The 23,236-nt window shown below is 36.9% G+C and overlaps 1 protein-coding gene across 2 annotated transcripts; it reads left to right on the top strand.

Annotated features, from left to right (window-relative positions):
* Positions 1-285: 285 nt before the first annotated feature.
* On the top strand, positions 286-22,463 carry LOC144664359 (netrin receptor UNC5B-a-like). Of its 2 annotated transcripts, XM_078525474.1 has the most exons (8): positions 286-425; positions 913-967; positions 12,464-12,874; positions 15,308-15,454; positions 18,958-19,140; positions 19,673-19,717; positions 20,120-20,170; positions 20,597-22,463. In XM_078525474.1, exons 3-8 carry the CDS (start codon positions 12,505-12,507, stop codon positions 20,749-20,751), a joined length of 951 nt encoding a protein of 316 aa, XP_078381600.1. In that variant the 5' UTR covers positions 286-425; positions 913-967; positions 12,464-12,504; the 3' UTR covers positions 20,752-22,463. The 2 variants fall into 2 exon arrangements, with proteins under 2 accessions (XP_078381600.1, XP_078381599.1); XM_078525473.1 differs by lacking the exons at positions 286-425; positions 913-967 and having other exon boundaries at positions 11,218-12,874.
* The last annotated feature ends 773 nt before the right edge of the window (positions 22,464-23,236 follow it).

Raw genomic sequence — 23,236 nt, 5'->3', positions numbered from 1 at the left:
CGAAATTTACATGACAAAAATCGTGCTTTAATAATTACTGCAACACGACAACATTATTACTGTACCCTAAAAGTAAGAAATTCAGTTTTACCTCATAAATTTGCAAATGCAAATATTTTTCGTCATCTGTTACGCTTGACCTATTGTAAAATGCTACTGACAATTTTGAATAGCCATTGTCTGTGATTTCCAATGGCAATAGATTGTTTTGACAGGTTCGGGACAGTTACTGCTAATTTGAATTTTAAATTAAATTTCATTGAAGGGATTACGCTTATTTATTGTCGCAGTTTTCCGAGGAAGGGAAGCTACTTATAAAATGTTCGCACTGTATATTCTATTTTATTGGGGATCATTTGAGGACAGGAAAAAATTGGCGAGTTTTCATTTGTATTCTTTTCTGCTTGTGTCATCACAAGGAAACGGTACGTATCGATTTGATACACTAACTGTACTCAGTATTTGGCTAGGGACGCCCTTGAACGTTTACGGTAACCAAATAACTCGAGGAAAAGATATTAACGCTGATTCATTATACAGAAAAGAAACTACCATAATGCATGTTCCAGTAATTCATTTATCTCTTTTGTAAAGAGACACAACTGACTTACGAAGTCGCCGTTCACTTTTGCCAATTTATCAGCGACATGTTGATGTTGTAATTTATAGTGGGACCATGCAAGTGTTGAAAAGAAATCGTTTAGCAATTGTCTAACTACATCCTTAATGATGTTCCAGCCTAACTGAGACAGAACAAGACCTTTAACTGAATGAACCTCCGAATAACACATTTGTACAAACAAATACGCTCTATGATGTGTAGTCATGCATGTTTGGCAACGGAAATTTGACAGTGGAGAGCAAAGTCAAACCACGACCAAACCTCGTTGAAGGGTCTTTTCTCGTTCCTAGATTTCGTCAAAGCAGAGCAGAAGTGATATGAACCAAAACTGATAAACAAAGGAAGGTAAATACTGATTCTTTGTACAACTTATTAATCTGGTGTTGCTGACAATGTCGTAGAGATTAATTCTGATAAAGTTATTGCATTGCAAACATATATTCAACCTTTTAGATTTTGCCAAAAAATAATGAAACAAAGGTTCTTTATAAATAAATCATGCTTAATGTATTATGCATGCTGTCTAGAAAAGATCTAAGTAGTATGACTTTATTCAAGTAAATACAACTAAACATCTTTTACTAAAACAATAAAAAGAAGTTCGGAATGGGTGGATTTAATTAGTTAATATACCTGGGAAAGCATAGCCTGCGTGGCAGGCGTAAAAAAAGGGGAGGAAAAGGGGGAGGGGGAAAAGAAGGGGAAGAGGGGGAAGGTCCCTTCCCTTCCCGCCCCCCTCCCCCTCCGTTTTTCCCTCGTTCTCTCTCTTCCCAACTCCCCCACCCTCCCCTTTCGACGCCTGCTACGCAGGCTAGGGAAAGCATGTTTAACTAGACATCTGTTAAGTTTTTTAAGTTTTATTTTTTATGAAATGAAAATCGACAAAGGCCTTATAAACGAGCCTACCAGCAGTATACGGTCATTTTTAGACTTAAGCCAATGTCAATATGTATTGAGTGTAGCTACACCTGTTTATATATGGCACATCATTTGAGAGGCCTGGCTGCATTAATTCCTAAGAATCAAAACTCAATAAGAAAGAGGCCATATAAATATTATGTTATAATGAGCATCCCTTCTTGCCTTTGGAAAAGAAAAGTAATCAGTAAAAATAACCAGGTGTTGAGAATTACAGAAAACCTTTTGGTACTTTAAAACAAATAAACCAAAGGGAAAGAAATCTAACCAATAAACATTTCACGACTCGAGCATCTTCTGTGTTTTTATCAAGGGCCTCTTGAAGTAAATGATCTGCTGAATGTGAATTTTCCAATGCCCTTGATCGTTTCCTTATGATATAGTGTTGAGTGAATTTAAATGCTAATTAATAAATCCAGTATAGAATGTGGAAGTTTCTATAAAATTGTCCATTATATTCCAGTTACATGCATTAACTACATTTATACCTGCAACATTACAAATATAAATCGCAGGAGATCTTTGCAAACAGACTGAGCTTTTCCAAGAAGATCCCTTAATAAGCCAGTGGGTTAAACTTCCCATAAAAAAACTAAAGTAAAAAAATTGATTCTGGAAAGAGCATATGGAAAAAATAAATATAATTTGACAACCTACAGGAGAGGGTAACGTACACTTGTTATTGTTCCGGAATATGTATCCCAATCATTATTGTGTACCACAATACATTTTTAAAAGAAGATTAATTTTTTTTTAATTTATTCATTCAAATAATGTAATACAAAATGAAAAAAAATTACATGCAAAAGGGAAAACAGAAAAAATAAATTAAATTAATAATAACACACTGTTTATCACTAGTGGGGATACATATGAAACAAAAGCCGTCAGTAGTGACCACCGATGATTAACGAGAAACTAATACTACTTACTTAAATAAAAAGAAATTACAGCAAGGTTTACAGGCTAGGTCAAGATAAAAATTTACAGTTGGAAGGAAGGGGACGTTAATTACAATTTGACTTTACATTTAAGTTTTCTGACGAGAAGAAGATTAAATTTTATTTTTGGTTTATTTTTTTTTTAATTTTAAGTCTTTTGGGTATCAGATGGTAAAACAATTCCTTTTGTGACTTTCTGTTTTCTATATTGTTTGTTTTACATTTTCTGTTTCATCTGTGGTTAGGTTAGGAATTGTTGTGTTATACCTCATGCTATAAAATTATAAGAATATTGATGTCATATAGAATAAAAATGTTAACATATTCATAAGAGCCCTACACAGAGTACCAATCAACTTTGATGTCCTTTTTCCCCAATATCAAATTACTGATTTGTGTACTCAAAACGCAATTGAGGTCAATAATGTTTCCTAAGTGGTTGCAATAACTCGTAGGCATTGATAAATTTAAAAAAGGTTAATATGAAAAATATGCCTCTTGTTCAATGACTACTGCAAATTGCCATGTTTTCTTTAGTGTAATGTCATCTGGATATTTATAAGATTTAGTTGTTTAGATTTGGAAAGAGATTTGTATCATCTACAAAAAGGAAGAAACAAAAAAACGAAACAAATGTTTATGAGGTTAATTCAAAGTGCCACTGTGTTCCTAATAGAGAGCCTTCAGGAACACCAAATTAAAGTTCTATTCAACTCGATAGTCCTTTTGGTGTTAGAATTGAATGGAAACTGATGAGACGTTTTGGAAAAAATCAAGTAGATTACGATGCTAATACAAAATAAATTTGCTGAAAAGTATAATTATTACGAATAATAAACGAAACTGAAGCCAATACTGAATAGGACTGTTCAAGCTACATCTATAGAAAGCTGTAGTAGCAGCTACAAAAAGCCAATTAGTTTTAAAATAGAAAATTGTATCGTAAGTAAAATGTAAGTGCAGTGACATGCAAAGTCGTGCCTTTTAATTGCCACACAACATTTAAGATTGCCTGTATACCGAAGTCTAAATGGAAAAGCATGTCTCTTATAACAATAAAATGTTTACAAGCTATGGAACGCAGTGAGTAGTTTAGCCCATCCTTGTTTTATAATATTTAAGAAATAGAAAACATGTTCCGTGTTTCTATCGAGTTATAGAAACACGAGTGGAAGTTTGGGAGAACGAGAAATGCTGTGGGAACACGAGTCGATAGACGAGTGTTTCCACAGCTTTTTCGAGTTCTCCCAAACTTTCACGAGTGTTTCTATAACTCGATAGAAACACGGAAAACATGTTTTCTATTTCTTTTAGAAAACAGCACAAAGAAAATAACGCACATCAAAGTAATATTTAGCGCTTTATTTAACATCAAAACGTAGATTCTCTTCACCTCGCGGTTTTACGTCATGAACATAATCAACCAATCATAGTAAGGGAGTCGATGAACAGAAATAAATCAACTGTTCAACATTTGCTTCAAGGCTAAAATTCACCGTTTTTTTGCCAAACAAACAAAGAAAACAGGCCCCAAAGTTAACGTAATTATGAGAAATAACTAAGTCGATGGTTTAACTGAAGTCCAGCACTGGAAGGAGTCAAGAATTGTGGTTTTATTTCGCTTCATCGAACTAACCGAATGGTTTGACGACCGACGCTGCCGATCGCCGATCGAGCGACTCGAACCTTGGAGGTGAAAGTGCATTATTTTTCTGTTAACAGAAGTTTGACTCGGCATTCTGGACGAACAACTTGTCCTGTTGAGGAGCTGTGAATAGTTCTGAAGTGCTACAAAGCCTAGAATGGAGTGAAGTTGCGCCAATTCATAAACTTCTTTGAAAGGTCAGCCGCTTCGATAATTTCTTTCACAGACAATTTTTGAATGTGTAGCGGGCTCTGTAAACATCTTACTCGCTTGTTTTCAAGTGTGAAAATATTTGTTTAGTCTTAACCTGGTTTTTGTCAGCTGTGACATTAAAATTTGGCACAGTTCTTAGTTGTTATTTTTGCATTGCTTTTTTCAGCGCCGTGAATATTGATTGCCGTGTCTACGACAACTGTCTGTATCTCCATCGAGTTATAGAAACACAATTTTTAACCAATCAGCGCACGTATTTACTTTGTGCTATTTTCTAATGGTTATTACAACCATGATGTAACAAGCCTATATATGCTTTTAGCTTGAGATGCTTTCGATATGTTTTCTTGCGTCAGTATATTTGTTCACTGTTTGCCTAAGTTTAGATTACAGAATAATAACAATATTCTTGTAAAGTGTTGGTTAGTTGGTAGGTTTAAATCGATCGTTGATAATATTTATACTATTTCAACATCTTTTATCCAAATCAACTGCAAATAACCATATGTTTTTCGAGTGTAAGCAGCATTTGAGACGGCGAAGGCTTTTATTTTCTCGTAAGCTGTGTCATAATGTAGTTCGATCGATTGCTCAAGGAAGCAGGCGTAAAATACTACGTAAAACTTCCCTTACCTCAAAATCTCCAGAATGAAATTACAGAATACCATTTCCGTCGATGGTTTCTCGTTTCGTTTTAATTATAACAAACAAAGCTTCAATTATGGAAAAAACAACCTTCAAAAAAGTTCTCGTCCGCCATGATTATTCCAACCTTTTTTTTTTTATTTGTCGAGAATATCACGTGACGGGTTTTCGACCTTTGGGACATGACTCAGCATGCTTCAATTTGCATCTCAGTAGTGACACACACGTGTATGTGCGATACTCAGTCCGATCGGGTGACCGTAACAACAACGAGATTCACTCTGTTTTGAGGCTTAAAAATACTGAAGCTATGGACCCAAAGATTTCACTTTACTGTGTGTTGTTTTTTATTTCGACGCAAGCCGTTCACATTTCAGGTAAGCCGAATTTTGTGATTACTCAGCATATATTTATTGATACTTACTAGTGGCGAGAAAAAGAGATACTCGAATGGTTTTGAATAACATAGCACTCTACATCGACACGTAGCCGCCCTCTAATCATAAAAAAATCGTTCTTCCACGGCGGAAATCAATACTGGAACGAAGCTTAAAACAAAACAGTTAATATGGCTGAATAAGGAATTGCGAAAGCTTAGCATTTTAGACATTATAGTCTCAACTTTGAATTGAATACATTAACAATTCCCTTTAAAATCTTTTTTGTTTTGTTTTATTTTTTTTGCTTTGGTCTAAAACAGTGTTAAGGAATTCATTATCCGCTTGCCAAAGCTTCTAGCTCGATATTTTAAACGGTCCATTGGTGAGAATTTTCAACAAGGAGTTATGTGAAAAATTATATTTTGCCGAGATCGTCGATATAGGAAGCAAGCCTTCATGACTGACGTTCACTTAATGATTATACTTCGCACAAAATACAGAAAATAAAACTGATAATGGCCGCTGTGAAGCGATATAGGCGCAATTCCGCATGTTTCAAAAGCTATTGTGCGGCGCATAACATCAACAGTCTTTGACTAAAAGCACTCATTTGTAAGACGGGTACTGAAGTGTGAAATGCAGCCGTCAGATTGGGTTTGACGCGGCATCAAACCGGCGTTGAAATTGTTCAGTCCATTTCTTTACGACTTTCACTTTGTTGTTTTATATATACAATTCAATTACTTCGGTACAAAACATCTGCGTAATCTGTTGCTGTTAATCGAGCTTAGCGTTCATTATTATTTACATATTACTTTCAATGAATTCATATAGTGTTTGTCCAAGTAAATTCATACATTGTGTGTCCAAGTGAAATATACTGCTCACGGGCAGCGATGGTTAAATAAAAAAAAGTACAATTACGTGTTAGGATGGATAAATAATACTTAGCAGCTGGTTTTGCGCATGCTATATGACGCAATAGTGTGATACAGTTACATCATTTGCAAACAAGTTTTTGGAAGCAAACCTGTTTATTACAGTATCATCAGGCATTTAGTGACTAGTTTCCAAAAGGAAAATTAACATCACGTGGCTGTGATGGCTGATCTTGGAACTTGTGCTATTCAGTTGAAGAAATTTTGTTTGCTAGGCGTCACGATATTTCAGGTTAAAAATTTTTATCGTAAAATTAACTCATTTAAAGGTAGCTTACATGCGATGATAACTTTTTTCTTGCGATTGAAACTGGAAAACAGACCAGGGCAGCAGAATTAATTAAATGACTAATTTATTAGCCAATATTCTAATGGAGGCAGTAGGCATGGAAACTAGATCCCACTGGAAACTGACACTGAATTGCCTTCGCCGTTCGAGAAAATATTTAAGCAAAGAACTCAGTTATTTATCTGCCAATCTCAATGTGATTTGTTTTGTTTTATTCCGCTAAGCCCCGGAGCCTAGTACTAATTCAAATGTTTCGAAACTGACCTTTAAATCCTTTGTTTAAATAATAGAGTCGATTAATGTTAAACTGATAGGATGGGAAGCAGTGAAAATACCGAGTCGAGTTATGGATTCAGCCATTGCATTGTTCGCCAAACTGACGTTGATTTTGGCCATAATCGCAATGATGCCAGGTAATATAATTTAAAACTTTGATTATAAAAACTTATGAAGAAACAACTTTCAGACTGTCTCCCGGTCGTCAGTACATAGTACCTCACTGCCGAGTGCCGTTGAGATTTAGGAAATAGCGCCGTTATTATAATACATGTCTGATATCAAAATAAACAAGAAAGTAAAACTCTTACAGAACAAATTTTCATTGCAAGTAAAGCTGGTATTTGTAAGCGTGATTTGCTTTCGACAATATCGCCCCTAGGTTTTCGATCTACTCTTACCTCAGTTTCCGGTATCGACAATGCTATCTATAGATCTCGATCTGATCTAGAATTCAGGTAATCACTTCAATTTGAAGTTCAATTATATCTGCCCTAATCTAGAGAAGCATGATGACACAAGCGATGCTATGTGTGCATCGAAGGACAAGGACGGATCGAAGATGACGCCAAGGTCTTTCAGAACAACATCAGAGGGCTTAGCTTGAGGTCTTTTCCAAGCATTGTTAGACTCAAACTTAGCATTTTTCTGAGCATTTGGCGACTGCCATAGATCACATAGTACAAATATTATCAACGATCGACTTAAACCTATCCATAGTGTTATGTTTTAGGTATAAATGTATTAGGGATATAATGAACAGATGGAAAATTTCTCTAATTGGAACTAAGTATTAATTTGCGTTTTGGATTTTGCAGTATCAGATTATTCGCTGTTTTTACCGCTCCCGTAACGCACCTTGTTTAGCCCCAAAATTTTTTGCATTAGTATTGTTTTCAATTTCTTTTGGGATTTACAATGAAGGTCCGCAGAGCGATGCCCCATACTCATAAAACCCTGCATTTGAGTTTTTATCGTCATCTTGGTAAGCGGCATGTTGAGAAAGCTTTTTGCATTAAAGTAATGAATGATGGATAAAGTTTTACAGTAACCTGAACATTCGTAGTAGTTGTCTACCAACTGCTGTTGTTCAACACCTGCGTACTCTTTTTTATCAAAGTTTACAATCAATTTTGCTCGCGAGATATGTCAGAAAAAAATATTCTTTCGGTCATACTTGCACGGTTTAAAAATACGCTTTTTTTGAGGGTGACTGAAATAGGTTGTCTTACTACTTACTGAGTTTTGAAACCAACATTTAGAAGTCATGTCCGCGTAAATGGTCAAATGCTCAACACTAGCAAAAGCACAAGCGCATTGCAGTTTTATGCTTGTGCTTGCGGCAAGCACAAGAACAAGGATCAAAATTTGTCCTTTTTGCGTGATTGCGCTTATGCTTGCGCTTGTGCTTGCGTCGCCAGTGAAAACCAGGCTTAAACGACACTATGCTCCATATATCGTTCTTAGTCACGGAGAGTGATTCAATCGAACAAAAGATTAATGCTGATTTGACCAGAATCCGCAACTGGTGCTTTAAAAACTATCTTCTATTAAACCCGGACAAAACAAAGCTTGAATTTTGTTTGGCAAACAATAGAACTACGAAGGCAGGGAATGACATTTCGATCTGACCTTTTGGGGGTTAAAAACCTATCTCATGACATGTATGATATTGGGTTGGGGACTAATTTTCAAAGTACGTACAGTACTCATTTGTCATTAGGGCTACCCCTTTGTATTGCTTGACAAAGATAGTGGTTTGGTGGTGCGGTATTTTCCCTGAGGAGACAAAAGCTACATCTTTCACTTTCACAAGGCTACAACTTTCACTTTCGTTTTAATTAACAAAGCTACAACTTACACTCCATACCGGAACCTTCAAAAACACTCCTTGTCCGCCATGAATATTTCAACCATAAATTTTCATTGGTCGAGATAATCACGTGGCGGCTATCCAGCTGGAACGTGACTCAGCATACTTCAATTTCATCTCAGTAGTGACACACACGTGATCGTGCAATACGCAGTCGGATCGGGTGACAGGGGCGGATCCAAGGTTTTTCAATGGGGGGTGGCTATCTACCAATATTTTTGTTTACTATATTGTTCAAGCCCCAGTTTGGTGGGGGGGGGGGGGGGGTGGGGTTCTGGCTATTAGGCAGCTTTTTGAAAGTAAGAGTGCAAATGATTTTGGGTCTGAGGCCCATATTTAATGGAACCAAAGGCGCCATCCCCCTAGGGGGGTCTGGGGGCATGCTCCCCTCAGAAAATTTTGAAAAGTTGAGGCCTCTTAGACGTGATTTCCGCGATTCCGAGCAGCTTTATACAGCTGTCAATTAAGTTAATAAACCACTGTTTTTCCTTGATAATTTGGCGAAACATTCTTTCTTCAACTTACCTTGAGTTATATTTCGGAGAAAAAGTCTAGTTCTTATAAAATGAACAGTGATTGAAATTTAAAGTTGACAAGCCAGGAACTTACAGGAAAGAACAGATATGCGTTTTTTTTTTGCTCACCCACGTGCATGAAAATTTAAAGCCCTTGGCAAAGTGGCCTGGGGACAACTTTGGCGACTTTGCTTGCTTGTGAAATCGCTTCGATGCGAAAAAATGATACGAAAACTCCCTAAAAAAGATGTAACTGGCGAAGAAAATCATTCCAGCAAGGCTAAAACAACTCTTGAAAGCTAAAGGAATCTAATTTTTTAAAATTATACACACATGTTTTGTTACATTAAGCCAGAAGTTCGTAAAACAGGCCTTTTGAAAATCTATGGACATTTTGTCCTTATTTTCTATTTTAATATGTTTATTTTTATCTTTCTGGTGGATCAAGGGGGGTGGCTAGCCACCCAATCCACCCCCCCCCCCCCCTGGATCCGCCCCTGTGTGACCGTATTAATATCGAGTTTCATTCGGTTTTAAGGATCAAAAATACTGAAGCTATGGATCCAACGATTCCACTTTACTTTGTGTTGTTCCTTGTTACTTCTCAAACCGTTCACAATTCTGGTAAGCGGATTTAAGTAGTTCTGAATTTTGTGATTACTCATCAGTTATTTATCGATACTTATTGGCGAAAAAGAGAGAGGAGTAAATAGTACTGAATAACATTGCTCTCTAGATCGACACGAAGTCGCCGTCTAAGCACGAAAATCGCTAGTCCATGGAAGGAATTGTCGTTATTCTCAATACTAGAAGGAAGATAACAAAACATTTCATGAAATTGAGAGAAAATTAGCGTAGTTTGAACAATGAAATGAATACATTAGCGATACCCAGGGAACTCTTCCCCCAACCGCTCGCCAAAGTTTCTTGCTTGATTTTTGAAATGGTCTCTCGGGAAAATTTAATGAAAGGAAAAAGAAACAAAATCAAAAGATGAATTTTAAACAGGTTTTTATCCGAAAAATAATATTTTGCTGCGATTGTCGTTTGCGAGCATTTGGAGCATGCAAGCACAGCTTTTTTAGATAACAAAGCGTTAAAACTGTGATCTGAGGCACAAAGGCTTGGTGATTCATGTTTAAAAAAAGCAACGCAAGCATATGCATAAGAAAGCGGTTGAGGCTTTGTTTTTGCAACAATGGATACTAACCGCAGTGCATCAGTGACAATTGTTTGTTCATGCCTCTTGTTGGGTGTTCTAGCAAAATTAATTTAGGACGTTCGCGCAAAAACCTTTTACAAACATTGAAATTTTTCTTAAACTTTCACCACTGCTATTTTACGAGTTACTCATGTCAGAAATGGAAAAAAAATGAGGGTCACCGAATTCGTTTCCACGTTACGATATGTGAAAGAAGGCCCTTATTTGGATAAATTGTCTTCGTCACTTTGCGGCTTCTGGCGACAAAATGTTTTAACTATGCTGGCCAACTTCCTTTTTTTGAGTTTAATTGAGTATTGAGCAATTAGGTATATGTGTTACAATTGCATCATCATCCAAATGAAACGCCGTGATCAGTACATTGTACAAAGCAAGCATGCAAACCACCTGTCTTACTTTATTAAATTAATAGTCACGGGACTGAGAATTCGCCTTAAGATTAGTTCAATACTTTGTAGTTTTATTTTATTTCGGGTTTAAAATATGAGGGGGACGGCTGTACACAGGCTGCATAATTTTAGAGGAAGGACGAAATGGACACAAGCTGGATTGCAGACGTCAAAATTTATCATTTGTCGGAAGTGTGTCAAATGGTCAGAATTCATGTGACTGATTCACTGACCGATCTAATGGACAGCAAGTCAATATGGAAATTGAAAATAGCACGATACGTTCAGGAAACAGGAAACACTTTATAATTATTATTAAATTTATTCGTATACCGGATCGCATTGATACATACTAGTTATGCAACGCTTTCGAGTGGTATACTATGGAATATCCCACGAGTCACTTGTATTTTCAAAGGCGAGTGTGTATACCAAGAAAATACAAGTGACAAGTGGGATATTCCAAAGTATACCACGAGAAAGTGTTCTGTAACTATTTTATACCATGCCATAGAAAATACGCTTACTAAATTTCGTCGAGAATACAATCGCAGCGCACGATGAAAAGGTTGGGTTGAATACCGTCGAATATACAACGGCTTTCCTGTATTCTGATTGGCTGTATTTTCTATGGCATGGTATAAAAACGAATAGGAACGTTTTCACATACACAACCGTTGGTTTTGGCGATGATCACTATGCTACCAGGTTAAGTAAAAACTTTTGTTATCGAAGCATTGGAAAATCAAGACAGCTTTTGACAATCCTTTCGGCCAGGCGACTGGCCCAGCAGAAAAAAACTAACGTTATAACTTATTACAGAGCTCGTACAGATTTAGGATTAATGTAGGACCAGAGGAAAACGTCTTTTTTCTTAATATTGGATAGCAAATTTTAATACAATCGCTACGGTAGACCTAATTAATCGTGCCTTACTTTTTGCATCCTCTTTTATAACCTGCAACAATCAGTCTGTTTACATTTTTAACAGCTGAAAGTTTTCAGTTAAACTTCGCCTACTTAGTGAAAGTTGAAACAATACGCAACATTTCTGTGACTGTGGCTTACTATCATGAGATGCACGTGTGAAAGGTAGTTCAGAAGAGGAGAAGACCATTTTTTTGTTACTTATTATATATACCGTATCTCTAATGTGTTAGCTCGATAGATATGCTGGGAAAAGATAATCGGCGATCATGTGGGCTCGCAGGCTTATTAAATGTGTTGAGTTAAATCTGGGTGCGGTTCATGAGTCAGACTATCGTTCCCTATGCACTGGTCCCAGATGTTGTCTTTCCTCTTTCTTTTACTAAAGCGAAAGCGAAGAAGCTCTCACAACGGTCGAAACGGGGAGAGAATAAAAAGTCGATAATTCACGCCGCTTCGCGGCTCAGGTTTGGTGAAAAGGAGAAAAGAGGAAACCTCTGGAACCCGGGTACGATCCCTATTGCCTAGGCGAAGGGTTAGCAATAAAAATCGCATGCGATTTGGAATTTTGTTTTTCTTTTTACTTGTAGAACTACTAGGATGAGAATACAATTTTTCCGGTTGACTCAGTTTGTTATTTCATTTTTTTTTCTTTTTTTACCTTTAATAGCCGGTTTGGAACCAGCATTGTCTGTGTCCGTATATGAAGGAATGGATGCGGAATTAGATTGCCCCTCCAAGCCTACCGGTTCTACCACCAGGGACGGAGAGTTCATGTGGGAGTATGAACAAAACGATACTTTCCAAAAGGTGGCGATACGTAAAAAATCGATCCTACAGCAATCATTTCAACCAAAAATCTACGAGACAGGTCACAGACATAAAGGTTCCCTCGGCGACAACTATACCACCATAAACGAGAAGTTCTTTGGAAGAGTCAACATAAGCGAAGAGGGAGAGCTGATTTTGAGAAATTCAACTGTTCAAGACAGTGGAAATTATAAATGTTATTTCAAGGGTCACACAGCCACAGGAGGGGCACACGTATCACTGGTAGACCTTAAAGTGAAGCCCTTTCAGGGTAAGTCAATCCTCAGTTTTTGAGTGTTGCGGGCGGGGCTTCCCCTTCTACCATTCATCCATCCATCCATCCATCCATCCATCCATCCATCCATCCATCCATCCATCCATCCATCCATCCATCCATTCTTCAATCAATCAATCATTCAATCAATGCCAGTGACATCTGTAACTATGCAAGGACCGCTCTGATAAACAGGAGCAAATTGTATCCGGATCTTGGTCTAAATCAGGATCAGCAGTAGATTTGATAAACAAAGAAAGCTAGGGACTGATGTTAATTATAACCTTCAAGAAATAGTTGGCCAAAATAAATTTTTAACATCAATCCCTAGCTATTTGATCAGCCCTGTATTCAAAGATTGTTTATCAATCAATCAATCAATCAGTCATTCAGTCAGTCAGTCAGTCAATGTCTATCTGTGTTTCTGTCTCTCTGTCTGAGATATGAGATACATGCAGTAAAGCTGCCATTTGACGTGTTTTAGTAAACGTTTCAGCCTACTAAAAAAAAAGAGATCTGCGCAGCACGTTTTTTTTGTGTCACGTCATCCGTCTTTCATCTTTTCGAAGCAAGCAGATACACGAGGTACTGGTGCACTTCTTTCTCTCAAATCTCATTCGCTGCTCAAGAATAACGCTTGTTGCTGCTCGGTATATACATGCTGACAGAAAGGTAGCCCTTTAAAACGCAATTCATTGCATCTCAAACAGTTATTCCCAAAACAAATTTACCTAATGCAAAAGAAGATCAAAGGATACACTTTTTCCCGGTGTTGAAAATATAGCAATCGTGCTACGAAGCCTGAGAGCACAAAAAAAGACATTGAAAGGTAAATGAAGTGAGAAGTAGCAGATAGACACGTAATGTATTTAACTTCTGTTATGGTGTTGATATTGAATTTGGACTGTAATTTTTGAGGCACTCGTGGGTTTCGTATACGTAATTGGACTACATGCTGTCCAATTTGGAAATAATTTGATGAAAAAAATTCCGAGGGCAGCCAAAATTGGATGAGGCCGTAGGCCGAGTCCAATTTGGCTGTCAGAGGAATTTTTTGAATCTAATTATTTCCAAATTGGACAAGCATGTAGTTTGGTTGCATATTAATTAGTAGTCAGTCAATCCAGCGTAAACAATAAACTTATGTCCAGAACGGGAAAAGCATTCAACAATAGTAGGTATAACACAGCACATGCAACTCATTCAAAGCATTGTCTTCACAAATCAAACTTAAACAAAACAGTGCAATTGTATTCACCTGAGTTTGCGAAGCTTGCTACAAAGTGAGTGAAAACACTGCATCAATCAATGAAAGTCGTAAACAAAGTGTCCGAAGAGCGTAACAACTTCTTGAATCTGACAAACTCCTTTCCACTATCTCGTGCGTACTTCATCGCCGTCTTTCTTTTCGAATTTCAGCAAAAAAACGACAAAGAATTGCATCTAGCTCATGGCTATGAATATCTGACAGATTTCTTGCTTCGCTTCGCTGCACTTACGTTCACCCAAGTTTTGTACTATTTGAGGTGTTTTGCTCTTGGATTTTGCTTCTTAGTGTAGCTAGCTCCTCTTCTGACAACGTAGAAAATTTCTCTTTGTTGTTACTATTGCTGAAAAGCTCAAAAAGAATGGAAAAACGTAGCAAACTTGCCTCTGAATTCCGCCATTGTCGACTAAAATAACAATGCGACAAGTTTACAAGGCTGACGCTATGCTTTGTGCTAATTGGCTAATATCCGTCACATGTTGTTTTTTCTTCGATTTGATTGGCTGAGACAAAACTGTCCAATTTTTCTTAAATTGGACAGTTTGTGCATTTTACCTGAAAGTCCTAATTGAAACTATCCAAATTTAATTCCAAATTGGACAGTTCTCAGAAATTAAGAAAAAATAGCTGCGCTGACAATATAGGATTTACTGACAGCTATATAATTAAAGGAGGAAAAATGTGACCTTTCATGCAGTCATACACGCGTGCGCGATTTTGCACTGATTTTTCCTCTTATTCGGCGGTAAAGTTTTAAGGATATTGTAAAACAACAAAAAGCACAACAACAAACCAACATACAGTTCGACCACATTTTTCTATGGTCTACTGATGACATTCAGAAAAAAACATAAAAACGACACCATAAAATGTTCAAAACTTTGCAGAAACACTCTCTTTCTTAGTGATTCAACTTGAGTATTAAATGTTTTAAGACCGATCACGGAAAACTGGGGCTTATTTTGTAAATTGCCATTAATAGGATTCTGATGCTTTTCAAGCGCGGTTTATGTTTTTCAAATCCGTCACATTTTTTTCAAAGATGCCTCTGTATATCATTGACGAGCTACAACACATTAAAGTAGTTATAGTAGCAAGTGTGTTAGGGGGCCGAGGTTGTAGTCCGACCTTGTTAATGTTATGACATTGCGTTCTTGTTTTAGAGGGAGAATGGGACAAGTGGAGTGACTGGGGCCAGTGCTGTGTGGAAGGATTTCAGATTCGAAGAAGAGAATGTAAAACAGAGCCCTGTGTTGGTGAACAAATACAAGAGAGAAAATGCGAACCAACAGCATCCAAAAAATGCAAAGGTATGTTGTGTTATCCACCATTTTGGCATGAAATATTTTTACTAGCCAATAGCTATCTAACAATGTAACACTATTTTAACAATAGAGTGTTTCTGTCGAGGAACTATCGGCTGATAGTTGCCCCGCGGAAATTTGATGTTCTTAAAACAAATATTAGCCCGAGAAGTGAAGCTTCGAGGGCAAATATGCTAGTTTTAAGAACATCAAATTTCCAAGGGGCAACTATCAGACCGATAGTTCCGAGACAGAAACACTCTATTGTCTTTATTGTTCACCACTAAATTTTCTTCCGCGCGCACATACAAAAACAAGCATCGTGAATTATTTTTATTTTTGAGGATAAAAAACTCAATTGAAAGCCGAAATTTAACAAACGAAACAAAACCAAACGAGAAACCCACTAAATGCAGTGAATTTGGTTGGGTATTTTTGTCTGCAGGCACGCTTGTTTACAAAAAAAAGTTACGGGCGGGCACTATCGATCCGGGCATTTTTCACGGGAGGGCACTATGGGCTGATAGTGCCCTCCGGCGGACGGGCACTATCACGTCACGTGTTCAATTTAAACCAATCAGAATCGGAGAAAATTTAGTGGTGAACTATAATTTCCTGTAGATCTAGGTTTCTTGCTTCTTCCAACTTAGTTATCTCAAAAGCGTAAAATAAAATGATCTAATGCATCCATTCAACAGAAGAAAGCTTGGGAACTCGCGTAATTTTCACGTTTGAAGACACCTTGTTTCCATGTCTTACAACCAGCTTTTTTTTCGCGCGTCTGCCAGTTATGCATATGGTGTATAGAAATAAAAGAAATTTAAATTTTTGGCTTATAGTACATTGAAAAATTTGCATGTTTTTAGGCGAGGACGTTAGTCCCGAGCATTATGTTATGAAGCGATAAGCGGTTTGGGGTTTGATGTTACAGCGGGCGATGGGCGATGTGATGATTCGAACCGAGGGGGATTGGTAACTAAGAATATGGCTTGAGATTTGTTTGCGTCCGCCATCTTGGTTTGAGACTTTTTCGCAGCCAGAAGCCTTGACTCGAAGAAAGATTACAAGCTGATATTTTTTTGCGCTCACTTAAAAACATATTGAGATATCATAGTACACAAAAACCTTATCGACACACCGAACTAAATTGTGGTTTACGAGCTGGGAGTCAGCTGGTGAGTAGAGTTTCGGCCAAACCTTTGCCTTTCAAGACTGAAGTTGAACTGGATATAAAGCATTGAAAGCAATATAAGCACGGCTAATAAAACATCAGAATTGATATATTTGTGATCTGAACTACTGGCGACATTGTTACCTGAGCTTTAACTGAAGAGGAGAAGTGCAGAAGAATATGTTGCCACAACTGCTGAGGTGAGCTATCAAAAATTTATATCAGTTTGCTTGTACTTTATTGAATAACATAATGGTCAAAGTATTTATGGAATCGAAATAACGATTTTAAAAGGCTAAATATCTGCTAGATGTTGTTATATTTAATTTGCTAGAATTTATAGATCACTAAGCATTGAGAGAGCTTCATTCGCGATCCCTTCTGTCAACAGAACGTTTTCGTATACTACTAGGTCAGATTTCAACATTGATTTTATTAATGGTGTGCAAAGCAGCAGTAAATATAAACAAATGATTGTAAAATATGGATACAAACAAACTTATTTCAGGCTTTACCACTGATAACAGAACTACAATTGATCACATTAATTTTATACAAATCTAAATAAATCAAGAGTCCAAACTGGTGTTCTCAAGACACACTAAACTGACCTTAAAGCTGTGCGGTTTAATAGCAACCAAAAAAGAGTATATACATTTTTGTAGGCCATAATAACTAGTAAATGATTTAAAAAGCATAGTGTACATGTAGAAAGATTTGTTTCAGGAAAAAGTCTTGCTGTCTAATCAAATATGTGTAAAACAATTATTAAACAATTATTAAATTTTTAACAATTGATTCTTTCTTTTATTATGATTACAGAACAAAATTAAAAAACAACAGAAAACATCCAAAATACAGTTTTCAAAGAATCCACTGACAGCTGTGTTTTGTCCTAATTGCTTCAATATGTTTAATCTGCACTTTGTCAAGAAGCAGCGTGAATGTGTGAATGTGGCTATTGCATTGGAACTGCTCTCACTGGAACTGGTTAACTGGTTATTGGCCTCTATTCTGCCTCTATGCAATATATAGACAGCCCAATCCTCACTATGAATGGCCGATATATTTAAACAAAACACAACAAAAAACATGTTGCAATAACACCTAAGTTAAAAAAATAAACTGTGTAAAACATCTCTGGATTTGCTACTGAAAGATTCTTCAATTCAAATTCATCTCTGACAAACCACTGTATCAACTCTACTTCCTAGACTCCACATGCACTGTATCAAGATGTTGGACTTATTGGACTTACTTGCATCACAAATTGTACAGAAAGTGCAAACAACTTCCAGCCCCATTTAAATTTAACAAGAGGAAATCAAGATACTATATCAACTTAACTTCCTGGAAACTTGTACTTCCTTGCCGTGCGTGTTTTACCTCTAAATGATATTAAGTTTTTGGACTTACTGCACAAAATTTACATTACAGATTGTACAGTCAGTGCAGACAACTTTAAGCCACATTGAAACAAGAGGCAATCTAGATACATTATTTCAAGACATTTTATTTCTGCCAAAGTTGTTGAAGTTTCCTCGCTGTCTAGTAAAGTTACAAAATATGTTGCCTTCTATTGTCAAAAGTCATGATAAAAGACATCTTATTAGAGTTGTACGAATTAAATTGCCAATTTTGTGATCAAAGCAGCTTACAATTTGCCTTTTATTAATTACAGTAACATTGGTTAGAAACTAACCTTTCCTTGGAATGCACAACTAAAAACACCACTGGAAACAAAGTACTGTATTTTAAAATTTTATTTACCTGACAAACCCATTTTCCCCCCTTTATAGCAAATGACTCAGTGTCTCAACTTTCGACTTACAGTGAGGAGCCCAAAAGGGTGGCCACTTTAAATGTATCACAATTTTCCTTGCACGAAAGAATGTGAATTAATTAAAAGTGGTCACACATTTGGGCTCCTTGCTGTAAATCACACATCTTTTGGACTCGCATTTTCACTCAATAGACATTTTTGGCTTTGTCAGTGTAAATTGCCCATTTCAAAATCACGTGATGCTCCCCAGAGAACTTGTTTTTAACTATCTGAACACCAAGAGAATTTTTCTGAATTTGAAAGAAGTGATTCTCAAGAGTGATGTCACAGTCTGAAATAGGACAACAAAAAAACGGAGCCCGAAAGGTCTCTTCTCAGTTCTTCGTCTGGAATTTTTAATATACTGACTTACTTTACTGAAACGTCCTCGCCTTAGTATGCATTGCATACCGGTTATATAACAGGCAGGCACCTCATTGTCATGAAACAAGCGAACATAAGTTAGTAAATAGCCAGTCGTGGCCCCTGAAAGAGACTCTTGTTTCTCTTGACTAGGTTTAGTCGATGTCGATAGCTGGGATGAGTGGTCTGTGTGCGAGTGTAACCACGAGCTTAATCTGAGCGAGGGGAGTGGTCTGGGTGTAAAGTACCGAATTCACAAGTGCCGCAGGGAGTGCCCCACTGTATTAGATTGTCCTAATACTGTGCAATACGAAACGTGCAGTTGTCAGTCTAATGGTAAGTCAATTGATTGGCCGAAAACTCATTGACATTTAGTATTAAAGTCACGCAATGCCGCTACGTGACAGGGAGCGCATTTAGTGAAAGGTTTTCTCAGTGGCTTTCTTTCTATGCTACGTGTGTCTGTAAACTAACGCCAAGACACTGTCGTCAGGCAGATATATTCAAAAATGAAAACGAACATACGTGCTTTAAAAACATACACATTTTTCCTATTTGAGCTACAAAATCTTTGACCAGGTGTGGTAAGACAGTAGGACTGCAAATGTATTAAAAAAACTGAATTTTCCTGGAATTATTTAGCATCGGATGTCCATTCAAACACCGTGTTTTTTTGGCTTGTGTTTGTAGACGCCTTGTAAGAGCATGGTAAAACACCGTCTCCCTTTAAGAAGCGGCATTTTATAAGAAACCAGATGTGCAACTCGATGGTTTCTCAGTATGCTTTGCATTCAGTACCCATTAGTAGTACTTCTTCCTATTTACTTATTTTTTTGTTTGTTCCTTGCTTTTTTGTTTGCTTATTTAGGTGTTCAAACAGCAAAGCCAAAGAGTACAAGTGAAAATGCAGCAGGTATATTTGACATAAAAATGTTTTAATATCAGTTTGCTGTCTGGATTCAAGGAACGATCATGGTTACGTGCTGGTTTTTGTTTGGAAGCCAACTCACCCTAACCCAGCTTTCAGTTCTCCAGTTAAAGTCAAAACCCAAAAAACAAAAATATATATATTGGCAGAAGGAACCAAGACGGGTGGGTACATTGCAACAACAAAAATAGCGGCCGTATACGGCCACTTCCACCTGAGTACAAGTTATTACCTTTCTATTGACTTGATTATTTGTTTATTTACCTTTTTGCTTGCTTTTCTGATTGGGAGGGGGAGTGAAAAAGTGCCTTAGTGCACGTTTTTATGGCTTTTTTTACCTTCAGTAAACAGTTTTCACCAATCCTAAATTTTTTTTGGCCTCTTCAGGAGAAATTCCAACTACGAAAAAGCCAGCAGCAGCGTGTGTTAAACCAACAGGTAAAAGTTTTACCAAAACAAGGCATGTAACGGTCTTCACAACATAGTATAAATATGTGCTTATTGACTGAGCTCAGTCGGGCCAGGAGGGAAATATTTGGCGGCGTTCGGTTCGTACGTAAAGACCACGAACTAAATATTTTCCCGAACTGCCCTTCCACCCAGTCAATTAGTACATATACGAAGTACTAATGATTGACATGACATGATAAGGTTTTCATGCGTTTATTCATTCTTTTCTTCATTCGTTCATGCATTGGTCCATTCATTCATTCGTTCGTTGATTCATTTATTCATTCATTCTTTCATTAGTTCATTTGTTTGTTCGTTCGTTCGTTCATTTGTTCATACGTTCATGTGTTCACTCACATGTCCTACCTTTATTGCTCAATTTACATGTAACGTAGCTTCCGTTTGTTTCCATAGGTTATGTAGTGGCAATATTTGTACTTTTCGTGCTCTTGGTTCTTTGTGTTTGCTACATATTCAAAAGGAAGTACGATGACCATCGTAGAAGGAACGAGCAGAATCCTTCGGTGACAGTGCAGTTTCAACCTTCCTTTGTTGTGCATGGGGACTAGTAGATAAAAAAAGGCTGAACTTCTTCCATTTCTTATTAATTAAACAGTAACATGTTTTTGTTTATGGTACTACACTTTTGCATGCTCAGTTGAAAAATTTTTATTGCTTGATTGTTATGCAGGATTTTTGAGTGCAAGTGGCAGGCTGAGATTGAGTGAGGCTTTAGATTGCTCAAATATCTGAAAAGATCCAACATGCACTAAACGAACCTCTGTAGTGCACTCGATTCTTCGAAAGTGGAAATAACGCTATCCACCGAATAAATCACTATCCGGTGGATAGCGTACTCGGTTTTGTTGAGACTTATCCACTGGATAGCGATTTATCCGGTGGGTAGCGTTATCCACGCTTTGAAAAACTGAGCCCAGGTCATAGTGTTTATTTTTTTAGGATGAAAAATGCTTCAAGAAAGACAGTTCTTTTATTTAATTAAAATCAGTCTAAGCACATACAAAAACGTATCGATATTGTGAAAGCGGTTTTTTTTCTCTAGGCCTATTTTAAGCGTAATTTAAACTTACAGCTATAGAAAGAATTTATATATCTGGCCCCGGTTGTTCGAAAGCTGGATAACGCTATCCACCGGATAATTCGCTATCCAGCGGATAAGTGCTAGCAAAACATACTACGCTATCCATCAGACAGCAATTTATCTAGTGGATAGCGTTATCCAGCTTTCGAACAACCAGGGCCTGGTGTATAAAAATTGGCGTAAATGCAATAATTTTATGAAGTATAAATATTCTTATTAGCAAACGACAAAGGAAATGGGCAAACAAAAATGTCACAAAGTGAAAAATTAGGTGATTAGTTAAAAAAAATCACAGGCTTGTTCCCATGACCAAACGTGAATGAAATTGGCACATTTTGCAGTTAACCGACCGAATTAGCGACAGCATTCTATGATGCACTCTCCTTCAATTAGACGAACACTTATCTTACCTACCGTTATGAGTATAACTGTCAAATAAGCAAATTTCAGTTAGAATTAGCGTTTGACTGGTTTGAAATGAAAAGCCAGAGAAGTCGGGGAAAAAATGAAAATCAAATAGACATGGTCCGGCATTATTTAGCCAAAACACTTCAGCCGTTTTGACTGCAAAAAATAATAATAAAATTATAAAATCTTAAAAAATATATATATAATAAGGTACTTGCATAAAATATTTTTTATTGATGAGTTTGGCGACAAACCAAATTCCGGCAGGAATGTTTTCTTTCGCTTTAGTATCAGCGAAAAGTTTGCCCACTTATATTTTGACATGCTAATAAGGTTATGTTTAGAATTATAGTGAATTACAATTATAGGGAATTACAGTTGCAGTTAAATAAGAGCAATATTATGCACATAAAGAAAGAAAATAAAAATGCTCATGTAGGTGATATTTAAAAGAGTGTATTGAGTGTAACCACCACAGCTTTTAGCAGAAGATTTTAACAACTTTCAACTTTATTGATGCTTTGCCAGTGACTATTGCAAATTAATTATAATAAACGTCGGCAGTTACAGAATACAGCTCAGAATTCATTTGTGACCCCTTTTGTTTTGGTTTCCAACCCTAACACCAAGGAAGTTTGTCAATTATATCGCTTTTTATATGATACTGAGGGGCATGTATCATCTTAGACCATCCCATATAAGCAACGGCATTTCTCGAAGTTAGCATAAACAAATCAGTTACCTTTTTTTAAATAAATGCTTTAAAAATAATTATGGCTGAGTGTTTTATTTTGCGCCAGAGAACAAAAATGCTAAAGTGTTAAAGAAGTCTTTCCCAGTTTCCAGAGCCTCGTCGCTCGAAAGTCCATCGCTTTCATATACATATCTTCGCTTTTCTATATTATAAATCGACTCAGAGAACACAGGTACTCCCACTGAATATGACATCGACTTCTCCCTTGTCATCTTACCCCACAATTCTCTGGTACCATATTATGTCATGTATACCCCTGTGCGGAAGGAGGTATTTAGCGCATGATTCGCTGAAAACAGACCGACCTCCTAATAACACATGTCATGCAAATGCAACCGTACGTTACAGTCTTCACTCGGTATAGGAAGTAATCAATTTCAGTCTTGAACCCTCGAGCTCAAACCGGACAACTTGTTCGAGATGTCTCCTTGACGACTCGAAAATATTTAAAAGAAAGGTTTAAACCTATCAGATCAGATAAATACAGACCACAATCTCTCTGATTTTTATGTCTTATTTTTTTGCGCAGTGGCTTAATGTTGGAATATCGTGGATTCTTTTTTTTTTTTTGCGACTTTATTACACAAAACAAGGTTCTTACTCTACCTGTAACACTGATCTGTAATAAATCAAATGGTCAACATAGGCGATGTTAAACTAGCCGCTTTGACGCGTGACAGGAGCGATTTATAAAAGGCATTTTCAAAATATTTCAATGATGATGTGATAAAGAAATCCTCTGAACAAACCCACACGTTTCACAGGACTTATAACACAGAGAAGATAACAC

Source organism: Oculina patagonica, chromosome 8 (assembly GCF_052425735.1).
Source record: "Oculina patagonica isolate OP01 chromosome 8, crgOcupat, whole genome shotgun sequence".
Taxonomy (NCBI): Eukaryota; Metazoa; Cnidaria; class Anthozoa; order Scleractinia; family Oculinidae; genus Oculina; species Oculina patagonica.
This window is presented reverse-complemented; position numbering and strand designations above follow the sequence as displayed.

Bases quoted from the DNA above. Each gene is read 5' to 3' on its own strand.
- LOC144664359 (XM_078525473.1), top strand. From the start codon at position 12,394: ATGAGAATACAATTTTTCCGGTTGACTCAGTTTGTTATTTCATTTTTT. The intron at 19,718-20,119 runs GTATATTTGACA...TGGCCTCTTCAG, and splicing joins TACAAGTGAAAATGCAGCAG to GAGAAATTCCAACTACGAAA. The intron at 20,171-20,596 runs GTAAAAGTTTTA...TTGTTTCCATAG, and splicing joins AGCGTGTGTTAAACCAACAG to GTTATGTAGTGGCAATATTT.